The sequence below is a fragment of the Carcharhinus amblyrhynchos genome, chromosome 15, assembly GCF_965287045.1.
Source record: "Carcharhinus amblyrhynchos chromosome 15, sCarAmb.v2.hapA, whole genome shotgun sequence".
Taxonomy (NCBI): Eukaryota; Metazoa; Chordata; class Chondrichthyes; order Carcharhiniformes; family Carcharhinidae; genus Carcharhinus; species Carcharhinus amblyrhynchos.
In genome coordinates this window covers 75075654-75090547 of record NC_137338.1, presented here as the reverse complement: position 1 = coordinate 75090547, position 14894 = coordinate 75075654, and the positions used below count along the sequence as shown (strand labels likewise).

Here is a 14894-nt window from a genome sequence, read left to right as displayed (position 1 = left end):
AAAAAACATACAGGATGCTAGACTTTATAGAGACATAGATTACCTCTGGAATATTGTGTTCACTCCTGGACATAGTACTTTAGGAAGGATGTCAAAGCCTTGGTGAGGGTATAGAAAAGATTTACAAGAATGGTATTGGGCTGAAGAGACTTCTGTTGTATGAAAAAGCCAGAGAGGCAGTGGTTGTTCTCCTCAGAACAGAAATAATAAAGGGAAGAATTGATAAAGGTGTTCAAAATTGTGAAAAGCTTTGTTCGTGTACAAAGGGATAAAGTGTTTCTATTGATGGCAGATAGCCAGAGGACACAGAATTAAGGTAATTGGTAAAACAACCGGAGGCGAGGTGAGTGTCATTTATATAGTGAATTATGATCTAGGATACAATGCTGAAAAAGATTTGGTAATTTTCTAAGGAAGTGCATAGTTATGAGGAAAGAAACAGTGATGTGAGAATAATCCAGTAGCTCGTTTAGTGAGTTGACACAAGAATGGCCTCCTCTGCGATGTGATCCTATGAATTGCTACCAATTAAAACTGCAGTCTGGAAGTTGAATGTGGTTAATTATAGAACCCCTACAGTGCAGAAGGAGGCCATTTTGTCCATCAAGTCTGCCCTGACTGTCTGACAGAGCATCCCTCGCCCTGTCCCCACAACCCGGCGCATTTACCCTGCCAATCGCCCTGACCTACACGTCTTTGGACACTAAGGGCAATTTAGCATGGCCAGTCCTCCTAACCTGCACATCTTTGGGCTGTTGGAATGTTATAGTTTATGGTGTACTTACCTATTTAGCCACTGGGTTAGGATGGGAAACGACGCCTAAGGATTGGGTGCAGTTAACAATGTCTCACTGCAAGGGAACACCAGTAGAGTTGAGAATTCTGACAGATTGGGTGTTGTCAGCATATATTTTCAAGTTGATCCTGTATTTACAGATAATGTTGGCAAAAGCTAGGAAGTACATAAATGAGGAATATTACACTATGGGCAAGCTGGTGGAAACCGTGTGAGGACAAAAGGAAAAGTAATCGCGGTTAAGCTCAGCAGAAGGATTAACCTGGTGTGGTTTTGGAGACAAAATAATCAATGAACTCCTCTCACCTTGCATCAGATAAGGAAGGAGAGGCAGTAGAAGGAAATCTAAGGGTGTAATTTGTAAAGAGAAGTTTAGGATTGTCTTTATCTGATCTTGGAGACTTGGGCTAACGTGACAGTTGAGGGGGGAGAGCTCAGTGTCACAAAAGTTAATGGCAGTGGTCAGAGGATGAGGGTGATTCGGTGGCCACTAGAGTATTGAAAGCTGAAGCAAAACAGCTCGAATGGAGTGATGGAGTTGGCAATGTTTTGGTGGGACCAGAAGTTGGACAATAGAATGATGAAAGTGAGATGGTTGGGTGTATGTCGTTTCCTTTCCCCATAAGAAATGGCAAGCGTACAGAGACTGGAGACAGGAAATTGCAGATTGAGAAGGAAGCAAGAAAGTAATTGAAGATGGCCATATCAGTGACACATCATGTAATGATCTGGTTAGGATGGTGAAATTGAGGCAGGGTGACAAAATCAGGGGAATAAGATTGGCTTTCTGAACATCTTATTAAAAATGTACCTCAAAAGTTCATGTTAACTTTATCCAACTGGCATGTGAAGGAGGAGTGATGCTAATGAGGAAAGAATGAGAATTTGTGGGGTAAAGTCTACAGATGAGTCATTCCATATACAGGATGGAGGAGGAGAATGGAAAGTGGATTTGAGCAGAAAATTGCCAGAGGCCTTGGGAGGGTGATGCAGCAATGAGCCAAGACAGTGGTTTGGGCATGGAAAGTTTATCTGGGTGGAGTAGTCTCTGTAACAAGAAATAATAAAATATTAGAGATGCCATATAAAGGATTAGTTAGCATGTTAGTTTTTTTATATTCTGTTTACCTGTCAACAGGATTTTTGATTTTTTTAATCAGGCATCTGCTTAGTAAAGAAAGTGATTCCGGTTCAGACATAATTAGTTTATGGTACCTGTGATACAGGCAATTAGCTTATTTTATAATTGATTTATTGAAGTAGAAATTTTTTGTATGTTCTTTTCAGCTGTAATGTTGCAGCAAAACAAAACCAAAGAAGCGTTGGCCAGCTTTATATCATTAACCTAAGATATCTCTGTTTAGGGCGTGTCTCATCTTTTCAATGTTCCTTGCATACTCTTGTTTAAAGTAGCATGTGTGTGCATAAACACGTACTCATTCACATCTGACTGATAGAACATTGGTGCAGAATAAATGTTAGGTGTCATGGGAAGCTTACTGCTAATTAATTCTAAATGGTAGCAGTAATGTTCAGTAACTTTGAAGAAGTGAGAATAAGGAGAGACATGGGCAATAATCTATATTAAACCTTCATGTTTTAAACCAGCTTCCGTTTTATCATTACACTATTAGACATTTAATCTAAAGAGGAAAAATAATTTTTATTTTGCTTTATGCAAAAATAGAACACTGGATTCAAACATGCAGGCCATGAAATTTTGATGGATGGAACACAAGGAGGGATATTGCAGGCTTGTAGGCAAGTTTTTCACCAAAGGAGATGTGAAGCAGCTGGATAATGTGGAGCAGCCAGTGCTGCTGATAGTTGCCCAGTGACTGGTGTTATTGAGTGGATGGCTGTTCTAAAACACTGGATAGATGAGAGGAGTTTGCAGATACAGACAATCCCCTGATATGCCTACTTGACAATATAACTGTCTTTTATTAACACAAACCTGAAAACGGCCAAGTTCACTAAGACTCCCAATTGGTCAGTCTCTGGGCTAGGTGAATATTCGAGCACAACCCCCCCCCCCTTTAAATTCTCACAAACTTATTCATCAATCTAAATTTGAACTCCCACCTGCATTCTACCATTTGATAGCTGGAGACCAACAATCTGATGGTTAGTACAGATGCTGTTGCTGTTGCCCACAGGTGTGAACATCTTGCACTTTCTCAGCAAGTCTTTCAACTTGGAAAGCTCTTCTCCCCATAACAACCAATTTCAAAATTTGCAGGTGGTACATGTAGAAGTGGGGACAGAGGCCGGTGCAATGTTATACATGTTGGTAGAATATTGAAATGATACAATAGAAACTAAAGTAGAGAAACAAGTTATTGAACATTGCAGGGCAGTGGTTAAAAAAGCATACAAGATCTGGACTTGATCAATCTAGAGACATTAAGAACAAAAACAAGGAATTTAGGCTAAACCTTTACAAATGGAGTATTGTATCAATTCCATGTGTCACACTTTAGAAAGAATGTGAAGATCTTGGGAGAGTGAAGACAAGATTTACTGTAACGATTACTGGGAGTAAGGAGCTTCAAAAATGTGAACAGATGCAAAAGTTGGGGCTTTTTTTCCATTGAGCAGAGTGTTGAGAGGAGATTTATTGGAGATGTTTAAAATCATGAGCGGTTTAGACAGAGATTGAATTAAATTCTTCCCATTGGTGAAGAGTCAAGAACCAGAGGTGACAGATTTAAGATGATTGGCAAAAGAACCAAATGTGATGCAAGGAATTCTTAAAGGCAGTGAGTGGTTGTACTCTGGGTTGCACTGTTTGAAAAGGTGGTGGAGGCAGATTCAATTTTGACTTGCAAAGGGGAATTGGAGAAATATAAAAAAAAGAATAGCCAAGCTAAAGAAAAAGAATGGTGGTGTGGGACTAGCTGGATTGTTCTTGCAGAGAGCTAGTATAGATTTGATGGGCAAGTGGCTATCTCCTGTGCCGTAAAACATTTCAAGCGTGGCAAGGCTAGGAAAAGAGGTTGTAGTTTTTCAAGGGACTGAGCCAATGTATATAAGGATAAGCAATAGATTTCCAAGGTTTAAGCAACGGATTTTAGGATGAATTGCCACTTTGTAAGAATGGAAGGCCAACTTGGAAAGCTTTAGAATAGTCAAGTCCAAACACACTGCTGGTATAGATGATGATTCGAGCAGTAGATGGGTGATGTTAGAGATGAAGTAGGCTATCTTTGTGATGAGAAACGTGTGGAGTATGAGCTCATCTTAGGAGTTGAATAACATGCATAGGTTTGGAACATTTGGCTGAAGACAGTGGTTAGGATGGGGTTGGAGGCAAGAAAACTGTGGCAAGACTGGCTGCAGCATTGGTATTCAGCCGTAGGGAATTGAATCTATTCTAAGACTGGAATATCAGAGGAGCAGTCTAACTACACAGCAGAGGAGATGTGAAGGAAGGGAACCTAGTATGGTCAGGCCTACCAAGCTGAACCTTGAGTATGATGATGTGTTTAATCAAACAAAAGCTGCAAATAAGTTCAGATGGGATAATGCAGCTTGAATAAGGCCACCTAGAACATGATTTGCATCATTATTAATGCCATTTCAGTGCTATGGTAACACAGGTATTTGATTTAGAGATTCAAATGTGGATCAAATGACATTGTTCAAAAACTTTGGAAAGAAAGTTTGGGGGTGGATGGCTAATTTGCAAGATTGGATATTTTGAGGGTAAGGAGTTTTAAAAGACTTTACTTGAGCAAAATGAATTATTCATATTGTCTTAATGCTGAAAATGTAACACTGGCATAAGAAATTATTATTGTATTTTTGACCATTACTATCTAGATTTAATTGCTGTACAGGGCATCTTTTGGGCAGATTTCATCCTGTGAACTAGTTGTTTTAGTTCCTTCAAAACAACTTACCCACCACCGTTTCTGTAAATTGTAGAGAATTAAAGGGGTTTTTTTGTTAGCATGATGCAAATATTAAATGGATAGCTTATTTAAAACAATCTAAATGCATCATAATATTTTTGTCATAATATTTTTCTCTGCACGCCATGTGCACAATTCCTCACATCCTTTTTAAACTGGCTGATTCTCTTATGGAATGGGGGAGGATGCATGTCATGTGTAGCAACACATGGATTCTTTTTGTGACATTTAACAAAAACTTTGAAGTGATTAGATGCTCTCTTCCAATTGAAGTGGCATCATTCCACATTGCTTCAAAAGTATTGAGCATAATATTGACTAAGACTTGAAAGTAAAGTGCTACTCCAGCTCAACTGATGAGGATATCTCAGTTCATGATTCTCTCGGTTTATTTTCTGAAATTATTCATGCAACTGCACATTGCAATAGGTGCATCAGCAATGAGTTCTCTTCACCAGTTTCCACTTTTAATGTTTTTTTAAACTGATTTTTGACCCAGTTGATCTCCATTCAGATTTTACTGGTTTTGCTCTTTCCCCCAGCTGTACCTTGGAAACCAACTTAATTTATCTTTACCGTTATTCTTTTTTTAACTTTAGGCCTCCGAAGAAGTGTCAAAATGCCTGCTAACCATGAAAGAGATACTATGTGGTACCAATGATAAGGAGCCTCAGACTGAAACAGTTGCACAGTTGGCGCAAGAGCTGTACAATAGTGGATTGCTGATATCATTAATAGCACACTTGCAGCTGATAGACTTTGAGGTAAGTAGTCCTGGAACAGCAGTGTATTTTGCCCCTGTGATAGCCATGCTGTGATGAAAGTTAGCTAAACTTTAAGAGAACAGTCTGTTCTTTTGTTTAATGTTTAAGGATAAAATAATTACCGTTTTCATTGTTTTAGGCTTTTACTTGAGATGGAAGAGAAAAAGCTTTAAATTTAGATTCCTTTATGGGAGGTTTCAGTTTAAATTGCAGGGCTTAGGTTTAACCTGAGTGAGTTTTTCCACCTATTTTGTCTGCATGTAAACTGCTCATAAGATTCCAGTTATAGTTTGCTACAATTAAGATACAAAAAATACTCATTTTGAAGCAAAAGAAGAATTTTGCTGTTCTTGCAGAAGTTTGTTTCACAATTTATTATCCAACGCATACCAGCTACTTAGTTATTTCTGAAGTTGATAATCCTAATCGCCGGATTATTTCTCTGGAAATTTGCAACTCTAGTATCTGTGTTATCATTTTCACATTGTTCATTGTACCAACTACCTCCTTGACTGGACTGTTTGGTCACCTTGACCTGCCACAGGATTGTGCCCTGATATGGAAAGATAAAAGAAAGTATGATGGGCAGCAAGGGATGTTTTGGATATGTTTGCTTACATTGTCAAATCATCCCATTTTATAGATCTCCATTGTACACTATCGAGCTTGTTGGTTAAGTAGTGTTTTGCTTTTTTTTAAGTAACTTGAATGTACCTTGGGAGATGCAGTGGTGCAGTGGTATTGTCACACACTAATCCAGAGACCCAGGTTAATCCTCTTGGGACCTGAGTTACTATCCCACCATGGCAGATGGTAGAATTTAAACTGAATAAAACAACTGGCACAAAAAGTCTAACAATTGTAGATTGTTATAAAAACCCAACTGGTTCATTAATGCCCTACAGGGAAGGTGGCTTTTGACCCACAGCAATGTGGTTGATTCTTTTTGCCTTCTGAAATGGCCTTTCAAGCCACTCAGTTGCATTGATCTGCTACAAAGAAAGTACGAAAGAATAAAACCAGACAGACCACCTGGCATCGACCTAGAAATGACAACAGCAGACCCAACTCTTGAGCGAAGTTCTGCACACATGAGGATGGTCTCAACCGGGATCTTGGGTTCACGTCACACTATCTGTAACCCCCATGACTTGCCTGGGCTTACACAATCTCTAACTGTCCTGGCTGGAGACAATACACATCTCTTTAACCTGATCTTAACCCTCTCTCCACTCACATTGTCTGTACCTTTAAGACAATTACCTGCAAAGGCTCGCATTCCAACCATTCTCTTGTAAATTGAGTTTGTGTCTGTATATGCCCTGTTTGAGATCACAATTCCCACTCACCTGAAGAAGCTTGTGGCTTGCACTACCAAATAAACTTGGTGTTGTGAGATTTCTTGCTACGTCCTGTCTAACCAGCAGGAGAGAGACAGCAGAGGCGGTGGAATTATATTCAGGAGGGAGTTGCCCTGTGAATCTTCGATATCGACCCCATGAAGTCTCATGACACTAGGTCAAGCATGGGCAAGAAAACCTCCTGCAGATAAACACATTGCCCCCCTTCAGCTGATGAAGCCATACTCCATGTTGAACACCATTAAGAGGAAGGAATAAAGGTGGCATGGGTGCAGAATTTACTCTGGGTGGGAGACTTGAATGTCCATCACCAAAAGTGGCTTGGTGTAACACCACAGACCTAACTGGCAATTGGGGATGGGTAGTAAATGCTGGCCTAGCCAGTGATAGATACCCTTATCCCATGAAATGAATTTTGATAAAGACTTCTGAAGATAAGTCTAAGATTGTTCTCAACTCCAGTTTGCTTCAAATTGTGAATCCAGCCCCCTAGAGTTAAGCTACAGTCAGGTGTGGGGATCTTTTGTAAACAGGGAAAAAGGATGGATCTTCAAATGTCCGGGTGAAGGGAAGAGTATTTCTAATTAAAGTTAAGAATGTTTCTTTTAAAAAGGGAGAAATTCAAATTTTTATTCCAGTTGGGGAATGGATCTTTTTCAGTTTGTTACTTCTATGTTATAGCATTGCTCTATCTCCATCTAAAGAAATCATCAACTGTGTTAATGTGTCATTTCTATCTCCTGATCGAACTGTTAATCGAATAACAACTGCTTAATTGTATGTAGGTGGAGGAATTTTGGTTTCATTGAGCACCTATGAAAAGGTATTTATGGAAACTGTAGTGGGGTTGAGTTAGGAAGTGTATACTGGTAACGTTTCACTGTAAATAATTGTAAGACTTGAGTAAAGATTGCCATCGGTACTAAATTTCACCTACTGGTACCTGAAATATGTGGAGATGCACATTCCTTTACTTGTAAAATTAATGAGAGATTCATAAGCGGTCCAGAAACATTTAAACACAATAACCCAAGAACATAAACAGGAATAATGTTGATTGTTTGAGTATCTGTCTTAAGTTGATAATTCTAGCAGAGCATTGGAGTTGAATGAGCTAGACAAGAACTGTCAGGTAATGCGCAGACTGACTAACTGAATCAGATTTAACAAATGCATTTAGGTGAAATTCGTGATCTATGAGAGAGAGCTTGTTGGCAGAAACAGGAAATGCCGTATCCACATAGAATGCACAATACAATGTTACCAGCCAGATTGTAGCACAGAGCAAACTGTTGCTGGCTTCAATTAACTTAATAAAACTAAATGCCAGTTAACCAGTACTTTAATATGATAAATATAAAACTGCCATTGAATAGAAAATATTTCCTATCATATGATGATGGAGGGGAATATTTTCTTCTCTCATCCTTTTTTAACATCCATAGCAAAGTAACATTTTGTGTTAATTTTAACAGTATCATGAAAACTAACTAACATGTGACTGACCTTTTGTATTTAAGCCCAGTTAATTATAGCGAGATCTATTCTATTACATCTATAGCTTTTTACTCTTACAAAGCTTAATGACCATAATGCAGATAACCAAATCTCCTATTGTACTGCTCAGTGTGAGTTTCATTGTTCCCTGTTTTGTACCATGTAAAGCAAAGTGCATCCTTCTGTCGCACTTTTGTCTGTAGAACTGTCAACGTTTTCAGTGCAAAAGTTTAATTGTGTTAATTAAGATTATCTTGAGGTTATTTGTAGGTTGAAACTTTTTAGAAGTCTCTACTGTGGAAGAGAGAAAGCAAACATTCTCTCATTAAAACTTTTCCTACCTGCATATTCCAAAAGTTTATCAAACTTGCAGTTTAGGACCTTGTGGGATCCATAAAGCACTGGATTGTGGCGACTCGGGGAATTTCACAGTAACTTCATTGCAGTGTTAATGTAAGCCATGCTTGTGACTAATAATTAAACTTTAACTTTACTTAGTAAATGAGTGGCACTAAATATGGGAAAAGTGCTTCTTGTTCTTCAGAACAGGAAGTTCAAGAGTAATTTTATAAAACCTAGCAAAAAGCCAATTCATGGTTAACCCGATGGAAATTTTGAGAGAGGTAATGGAAAAAATAGACCAGAGTGATGTATTGGATGTCATTCTTAGATTTTTGGAAGGTTTTCAAAGAAAGTAACACGGTAGGTTCAGGTGAAATCGGGGAAAATAACAGAAAAGAGCAAATTGGCAAAATAAAAATTTAGAAAGCAGGATTGAAAGGGGCTATTCAGATTGGAAGAAGGTAGAAAGCAATGATTAGTGCAAGGATCATTTTTATAAATTACATTAATGATTTTGACTTGGAAATGTAACTCTATTCAGGAGCAGGATGCAACTAACAATGCAGAAGATATTAGAAAAGTTGCAGACTTAAATGGAAAGTGAAGTTTTAAAGGGATAAGTGTGTGAAGAAATTGCACTTGATATGAAAAAGTAGAAATCTCACCTCCACCTTAAAAATAGGTGGAATGGGGCAGAAGATCAAAGGGATCTAGAGAAAATGATGAACAAAACAGCATTAGGTGTGAGTAGAGTAATTAATTCAAGTTGTAGTTTGAGCATTGCACCGTTCTAGTTTCCATACTATTAAAAGGACACAGTGCAAAAAAAAATTACAAAAATGGTGCCACAACTGAGAGGTTGTGCAGGACGTTTGAGTTGCTGGGTTTCCTGCTCCACCACCTGAATCAGGGAACATGTCTGTACTGTCTCAGAACTATTTGACATTCAACAAATATTAATTGATTGAGGGTGAGACTTGGCCCCTATATGAGGAAGAAGTCCCACCTTCGAGAGTTGCCAACCAATCCGATTAGCCAGGATTTCTTTTTGTAGTATGAACTAAGACATTCAGATTGTTGCTCTGGATAGACTGAACCTGGTAAGAAGTCTCTCAACACCAGAGTAAAGTCCTACAGGTTTATTTGATAGCAAAAGCCACTAGCTTTCAGAATGATGCTCTTTGTCAGGTAAGGGGGAGTTCTGTTCACAAATGGGGCGTATAAAGAGACACACTCAATTTACAAAATAATTGTTGGAATGCGAGTCTTTACAGGTAATCAAGTCTCAAAGGTACAGACAATGAGTGGAGAGAGGGTTAAGCACAGGTTCATAGACTGAACTTGCCAGGATTATTCATAAATTCAGAGACAGCATTGATTTTGATGACTGTGTTCTGGTAGAAGCATATGTTGGAACTTAACTGGTCCCTAGTGATTTGTTGTAAATAGAATCTCTTGTAAGTGGTGGATCAAATTTGGCAGAAGTCCATTACAAGCTATTATTTGTCAGCTTGGCTCGTGAGAGGAGTGGTTTTCTTATGCAATAGTTGATTGCCTTAGTTGCAGTTGATAATTGGCATCACAGAAAGATATGATATTTGGTAAGAATTTAGTGATGCTGTATCCCAGAAGTCCACACTTATTCACTGTCACTGTTACTCGAAGATTATGGTAGCAGCTTCTCACCCACGCCTTTTTGGAAAATTTAGTTGAATACCTCAAGATATAGAAACTTCTAAAATACATCATATGCACCTGGGATTTTAATCTTGCTATTCTCAAGTTAATGATCAGTGAACCCAAAGTGTTAAGATTATGATGCAACCTGCCTTTTCGCATTGTTGGTCAGCTTTGTGCTGATGTAGTAGAGCTTCCAAGATGACAATGAAAGTTGAGGCAAGTAGTTCAGTAGAGACAATTGTGCTGTCTAAACTTTTTGCAGCACTGCATGTTTACTTTCTGATTAAAATGGCTTAACTTGTTGGTTTTCATTGATTGTACAGGGGTGTGTGCATGTTTGGAATTGACAGTATGTTTGTCATTTTACTCAGTTGACTTGAACTGTTTTATTTGATAATGGATTAAAATTAAATTATTAAGCAATATATTTAAATGATTAGTATGTTGAATGTCTTAACAGATCATGAAGTTTAGGCTTATTGCACTTTATTGTATAATAAAATCAGCCAGATATTGTCATTTTCTCCCATGTTTGCATATAAAGGCTCTTGTATGCTTATCACAGATATATTATCTTGATTTGACAACTAAGCAAATGGATAGTGCTAAAGTATGTCAAATGAGATCATAATTTAGTATTACTATCCTGGTGAAATAATAAGAACATAAGAACATAAGAACATAAGAAATAGGAGCAGGAGTAGGCCATCTGGCCCTTCGAGCCTGCCCCGCCATTCAGTAAGATCATGGCTGATCTGTCGTGGCTCAGTTCCACTTTCCGGCCCTCTCCCCATAACCCTTAATCCCCTCTCTTATCAAAAACCCATCAACCCGCTTCTTGAAAATATTTAGCAAGGCAGCCTCCACCACTTCAACGGGTAGAGAATTCCAGAGATTCACCACCCTTTGAGTGAAGAAGTTCCTCCTCAACTCCGTTCTAAAACGCCCCCCCTTTATCTTGAGGCTGTGCCCCCTAGTCCTAGTGTCTTTTTTGAGCGGGAAGAGTCTCTCCACCTCTATCCTATCCATCCCATTCATCATCTTATACGTCTCAATGAGATCTCCCCTCATTCTTCTAAACTCCAACGAGTACAAGCCTAGTTTATTCAGCCTCTCCTCATAGCTCAACCCCCTCAACTCCGGTATCAGCCTAGTAAACCTCCTCTGCACTCCCTCCAAGGCCAAAATATCTTTGTGCAGGTGCGGCGCCCAAAACTGCACACAGTACTCCAGCTGCGGCCTCACCAATGCCCTATACAGCTGCAGCAAGACCTCCCTACTTTTATATTCAATCCCCTTCGCGATGAAGGCCAGCATCCCATTCGCCTTCCTGACCATCTGCTGCACCTGCAAGCTGAATGAGAGAGAAACTTGTATTATTTTATCATGTACGCTTTTCATCTCATGCTTTCATCTGGAAAGCCCTCATTCCTGTTAGTATTTGATTCTGTCTCCTCAGTTGAAAATTCCAGTATCTGTTTTTTTCCTTCCCTATTGCATCGAAGAGGTCTCAGTTAGGGGAAAAAAAGAAGCAGAGGGCTGATAGCAAAAAGATACAAGCCAGGTTAAAGTTGATAAAAATGAAAAGCTGCATTTAGGAGCAAGCAACACCATTTAATATGCACACAATGTAAATATCCACTGGCCAAGGAGGAAAAGGATGATGGTCTGATCATTCATGTATTTTCCAGCCATGTCCTTCAACAGGATTTATAATAAGGAGTTCTTGGGTTTATAACTTAGTTGGTCACTCCTCACACCATGAATATTGCATGCATTGTGAACCCATACATTGTCTTCACAAGAATACTGACTGGTGGCAAAGGCTCAGAAACGAACAAGAAGGATGCAAAATATCGGACATATAAAAGAATTTGTGGCGAAAGCCATCAATGGTCTGTCAATTCAATCCCTGGAATAAAATAGCTCTACAAGCACCTGGGAGCAAAATTGGTGATTTTATTAACATGTGGATTGAGATGATTGAATGCTTAATGGAATGGCACAACTGTGAAGAGGGAGGACTAGTCTTGCATGGAGAAAGTCACTCATTAATAGTAAAATCTGAGAATGGCTAATGATTTTGATGTCCTAGGATGAGATGACTGGCCTCTAACAACAATAGGCATCTTCTTTTGTGCTAGGTATAACTCAGTCTCATTGGTAACATGGCACAGTGGTTAGCACTGCTGCCTCACTGCCAGGGACCTGAGTTCAATTCCAACCTTGAGTGACTGTATGGAGTTAGCACATTCTACCAGTATCTGCATAGGTTTCCACCAGATGCTCCAGTTTCTTCCCACAGTCCAAAGATATGCAGGTTAGGTGCACTGGTCATGCTAAATTGCATCTTTGTGTCCAAAAATGTGTAGGTTAGGGGGATTTGCAGGGTAAATGTGTGGTGTTACAGGGATAGGATGGGCCCTGGCAGAAGCCAAAGTAAGCATTATTGTTGAATTAAGTTCTGCTTGATAGCACTGTCAATGATGCCTTCCATCTCTGCTAATAATTGAGAGTAGACTGATGAGATGATAATTGGCTGGATTGAATTTATTCTGCTTTTTGTGTATAGGCCATACCTCGACAATTTTCTGAATTGTCGGATAGATGCTCATGTTGTAGCTGTACTGGAACAGTTCGACTCGACATAGCTAGCTTTGGAGCACAATTCCTCAGGACTACCACCAAGCCTTGTCGGGAACATAACCTTTAATATATCCAGTGCCTTTATCCACTTGATACAACACGGAGTGAATCAAATTGGTTGAAAACTGGCATTCCTGAATAAGGAACTTCACGAGGAGGCCAAGATGAATCATTTGTTCAGCACCGCTAATTGAAGATGGTTGCAAGTGCTTCAGCCTTGTCTTTGTACTTATGTGCTGGACTGTGATATCATTGAGAAAAGGGATCATTTTGCTTATTTGCCCACCATTCTTGATGTGGATGTGGTAGGGCTTTGATCTGATAAGTTGGTTGTGAGATCACTTGGCTCTGCTATAGCATTCTGCTTCAGAATCCATTCTGGATTTTGTTTAGCATGCATGAACTCCTGCGCAGTAGCTTCACCAGATTGACATCTCAATTTAGGTATTTATTCATATTTGATTGATAAGCAGCAACAAAGATGTGCGGGTTAGGTTGATGGCCATGTTAAAATTGCCCCTAGTGTCCTGAGATGTGTAGATTAGAGAGATTAGTGGGTAAATATGTAGGGATGTGGAGGTGGGGCCTTGTTGGGATTGTGGTCAGTGCAGACTTGATGGGCCGAATGCCCTCTTTCTGTACTGTAGGGTTTCTATGATTTCTATGGTTCTATGAAATTATTCCACTAAAGAAGTGGAATATATATGGTGTATGTACTACTCTCAAGGAGAAATTAGACCGTTTAACGTCTCAATTCTGTTTGCAACCATGACTTAACATTAATATCTTACACCAATTCCATAACCAAGGATCAAAGTTGTGTTAGTGTAACTAATCTTCAATTCCATCACTCCTGAAATGATTCCTGTGCCTGGTTTGTTTAGTTTTTGTTTAAAGTGGCCTATTAAACCCACCCCACTACTTCCATTGATTTGTCTATCTGTGCTCCAAGATCCCCCTGTTCTCTATCCCAGTTAGGCAGTTATTCCAAAGATCACTTCTGTATTCCTCTGACACTTATTGGAGAATTGGTGAGAGAACAGAAGAGAAACACACATTCACACTCACGCGCACGCATGCGCTCTTGCGCTTTCTCTCTTGCGCGCGCTCATACACGCAACTAAATGAATATTTAATCAGAATCAGAATGAGTTAAATATTCGCCCACCACCAGCACCCCACAACCTCATTCATTGCTTTATGTTCTCAGCTAGATAAGGCATTAGCTGCAGTGCCAAGTCTGACTCAAAACTCTGCAAGGGGCAATGTCATTGTAGTTTCCCTCTTTAAGTGACATACACATTCAAAGAATGAGCAAGACCAGATCCCAGCTAATATTATTTTGAATGCTTTTTAGATAGACACCCTTCCACATGAATTTAAAGCTGTATTGTTTGGAATTAATGTTGTTTAGACTTTTAGTTTTGCTTTATTATGCTTATTGATTGCTTTAACACAAGCAAAAATCTATCTGTGGGCAAACTGACTCGGCAATTTTGAAGGTTTCATGTTTTTAAGCTTGGCTGTCCAGTATTGTCAAGAAGCTAGATATTTAATGTTGAGTGGTTTATTGGTTATTTTGAAATTGCGTTGTCTGCTCTAATGGCTACATTTTCATGCTTTTAATTGTTTTAAAAATGTCAGACTTTTGACTTTGTTATACATCTTGTGAAATAGGGGAAGAAGGATGTTACCCAGATCTTCAACAACATTTTGCGGAGACAGATTGGTACCCGTACTCCAACTGTGGAATATATATGTTCCCATGAGCAAATCTTGTTTATGCTGTTGAAGGGGTATGTATTATCCAATAGTTTTGTAAAAGGATTTAACATAATATAAATGCTGGGTGCATATGTTTCAAAGTTACTATGGAAATATAATGTGGTGT

General features: G+C 39.0%; 1 protein-coding gene across 4 annotated transcripts in view; it reads left to right on the top strand.

Annotated features, from left to right (window-relative positions):
- cab39l (calcium binding protein 39-like) overlaps nt 1-14894 on the top strand; it is a 78340-nt gene that overhangs the window by 28214 nt on the left and 35232 nt on the right. For all 4 annotated transcript variants that reach the window (XM_080204240.1, XM_080204241.1, XM_080204242.1 and 1 more), the window contains 2 exons: nt 5313-5477; nt 14681-14799. In XM_080204240.1, coding sequence (XP_080060366.1) covers nt 5313-5477; nt 14681-14799 — 284 coding nt within the window. The remainder of the gene's footprint in view (nt 1-5312; nt 5478-14680; nt 14800-14894) is intronic.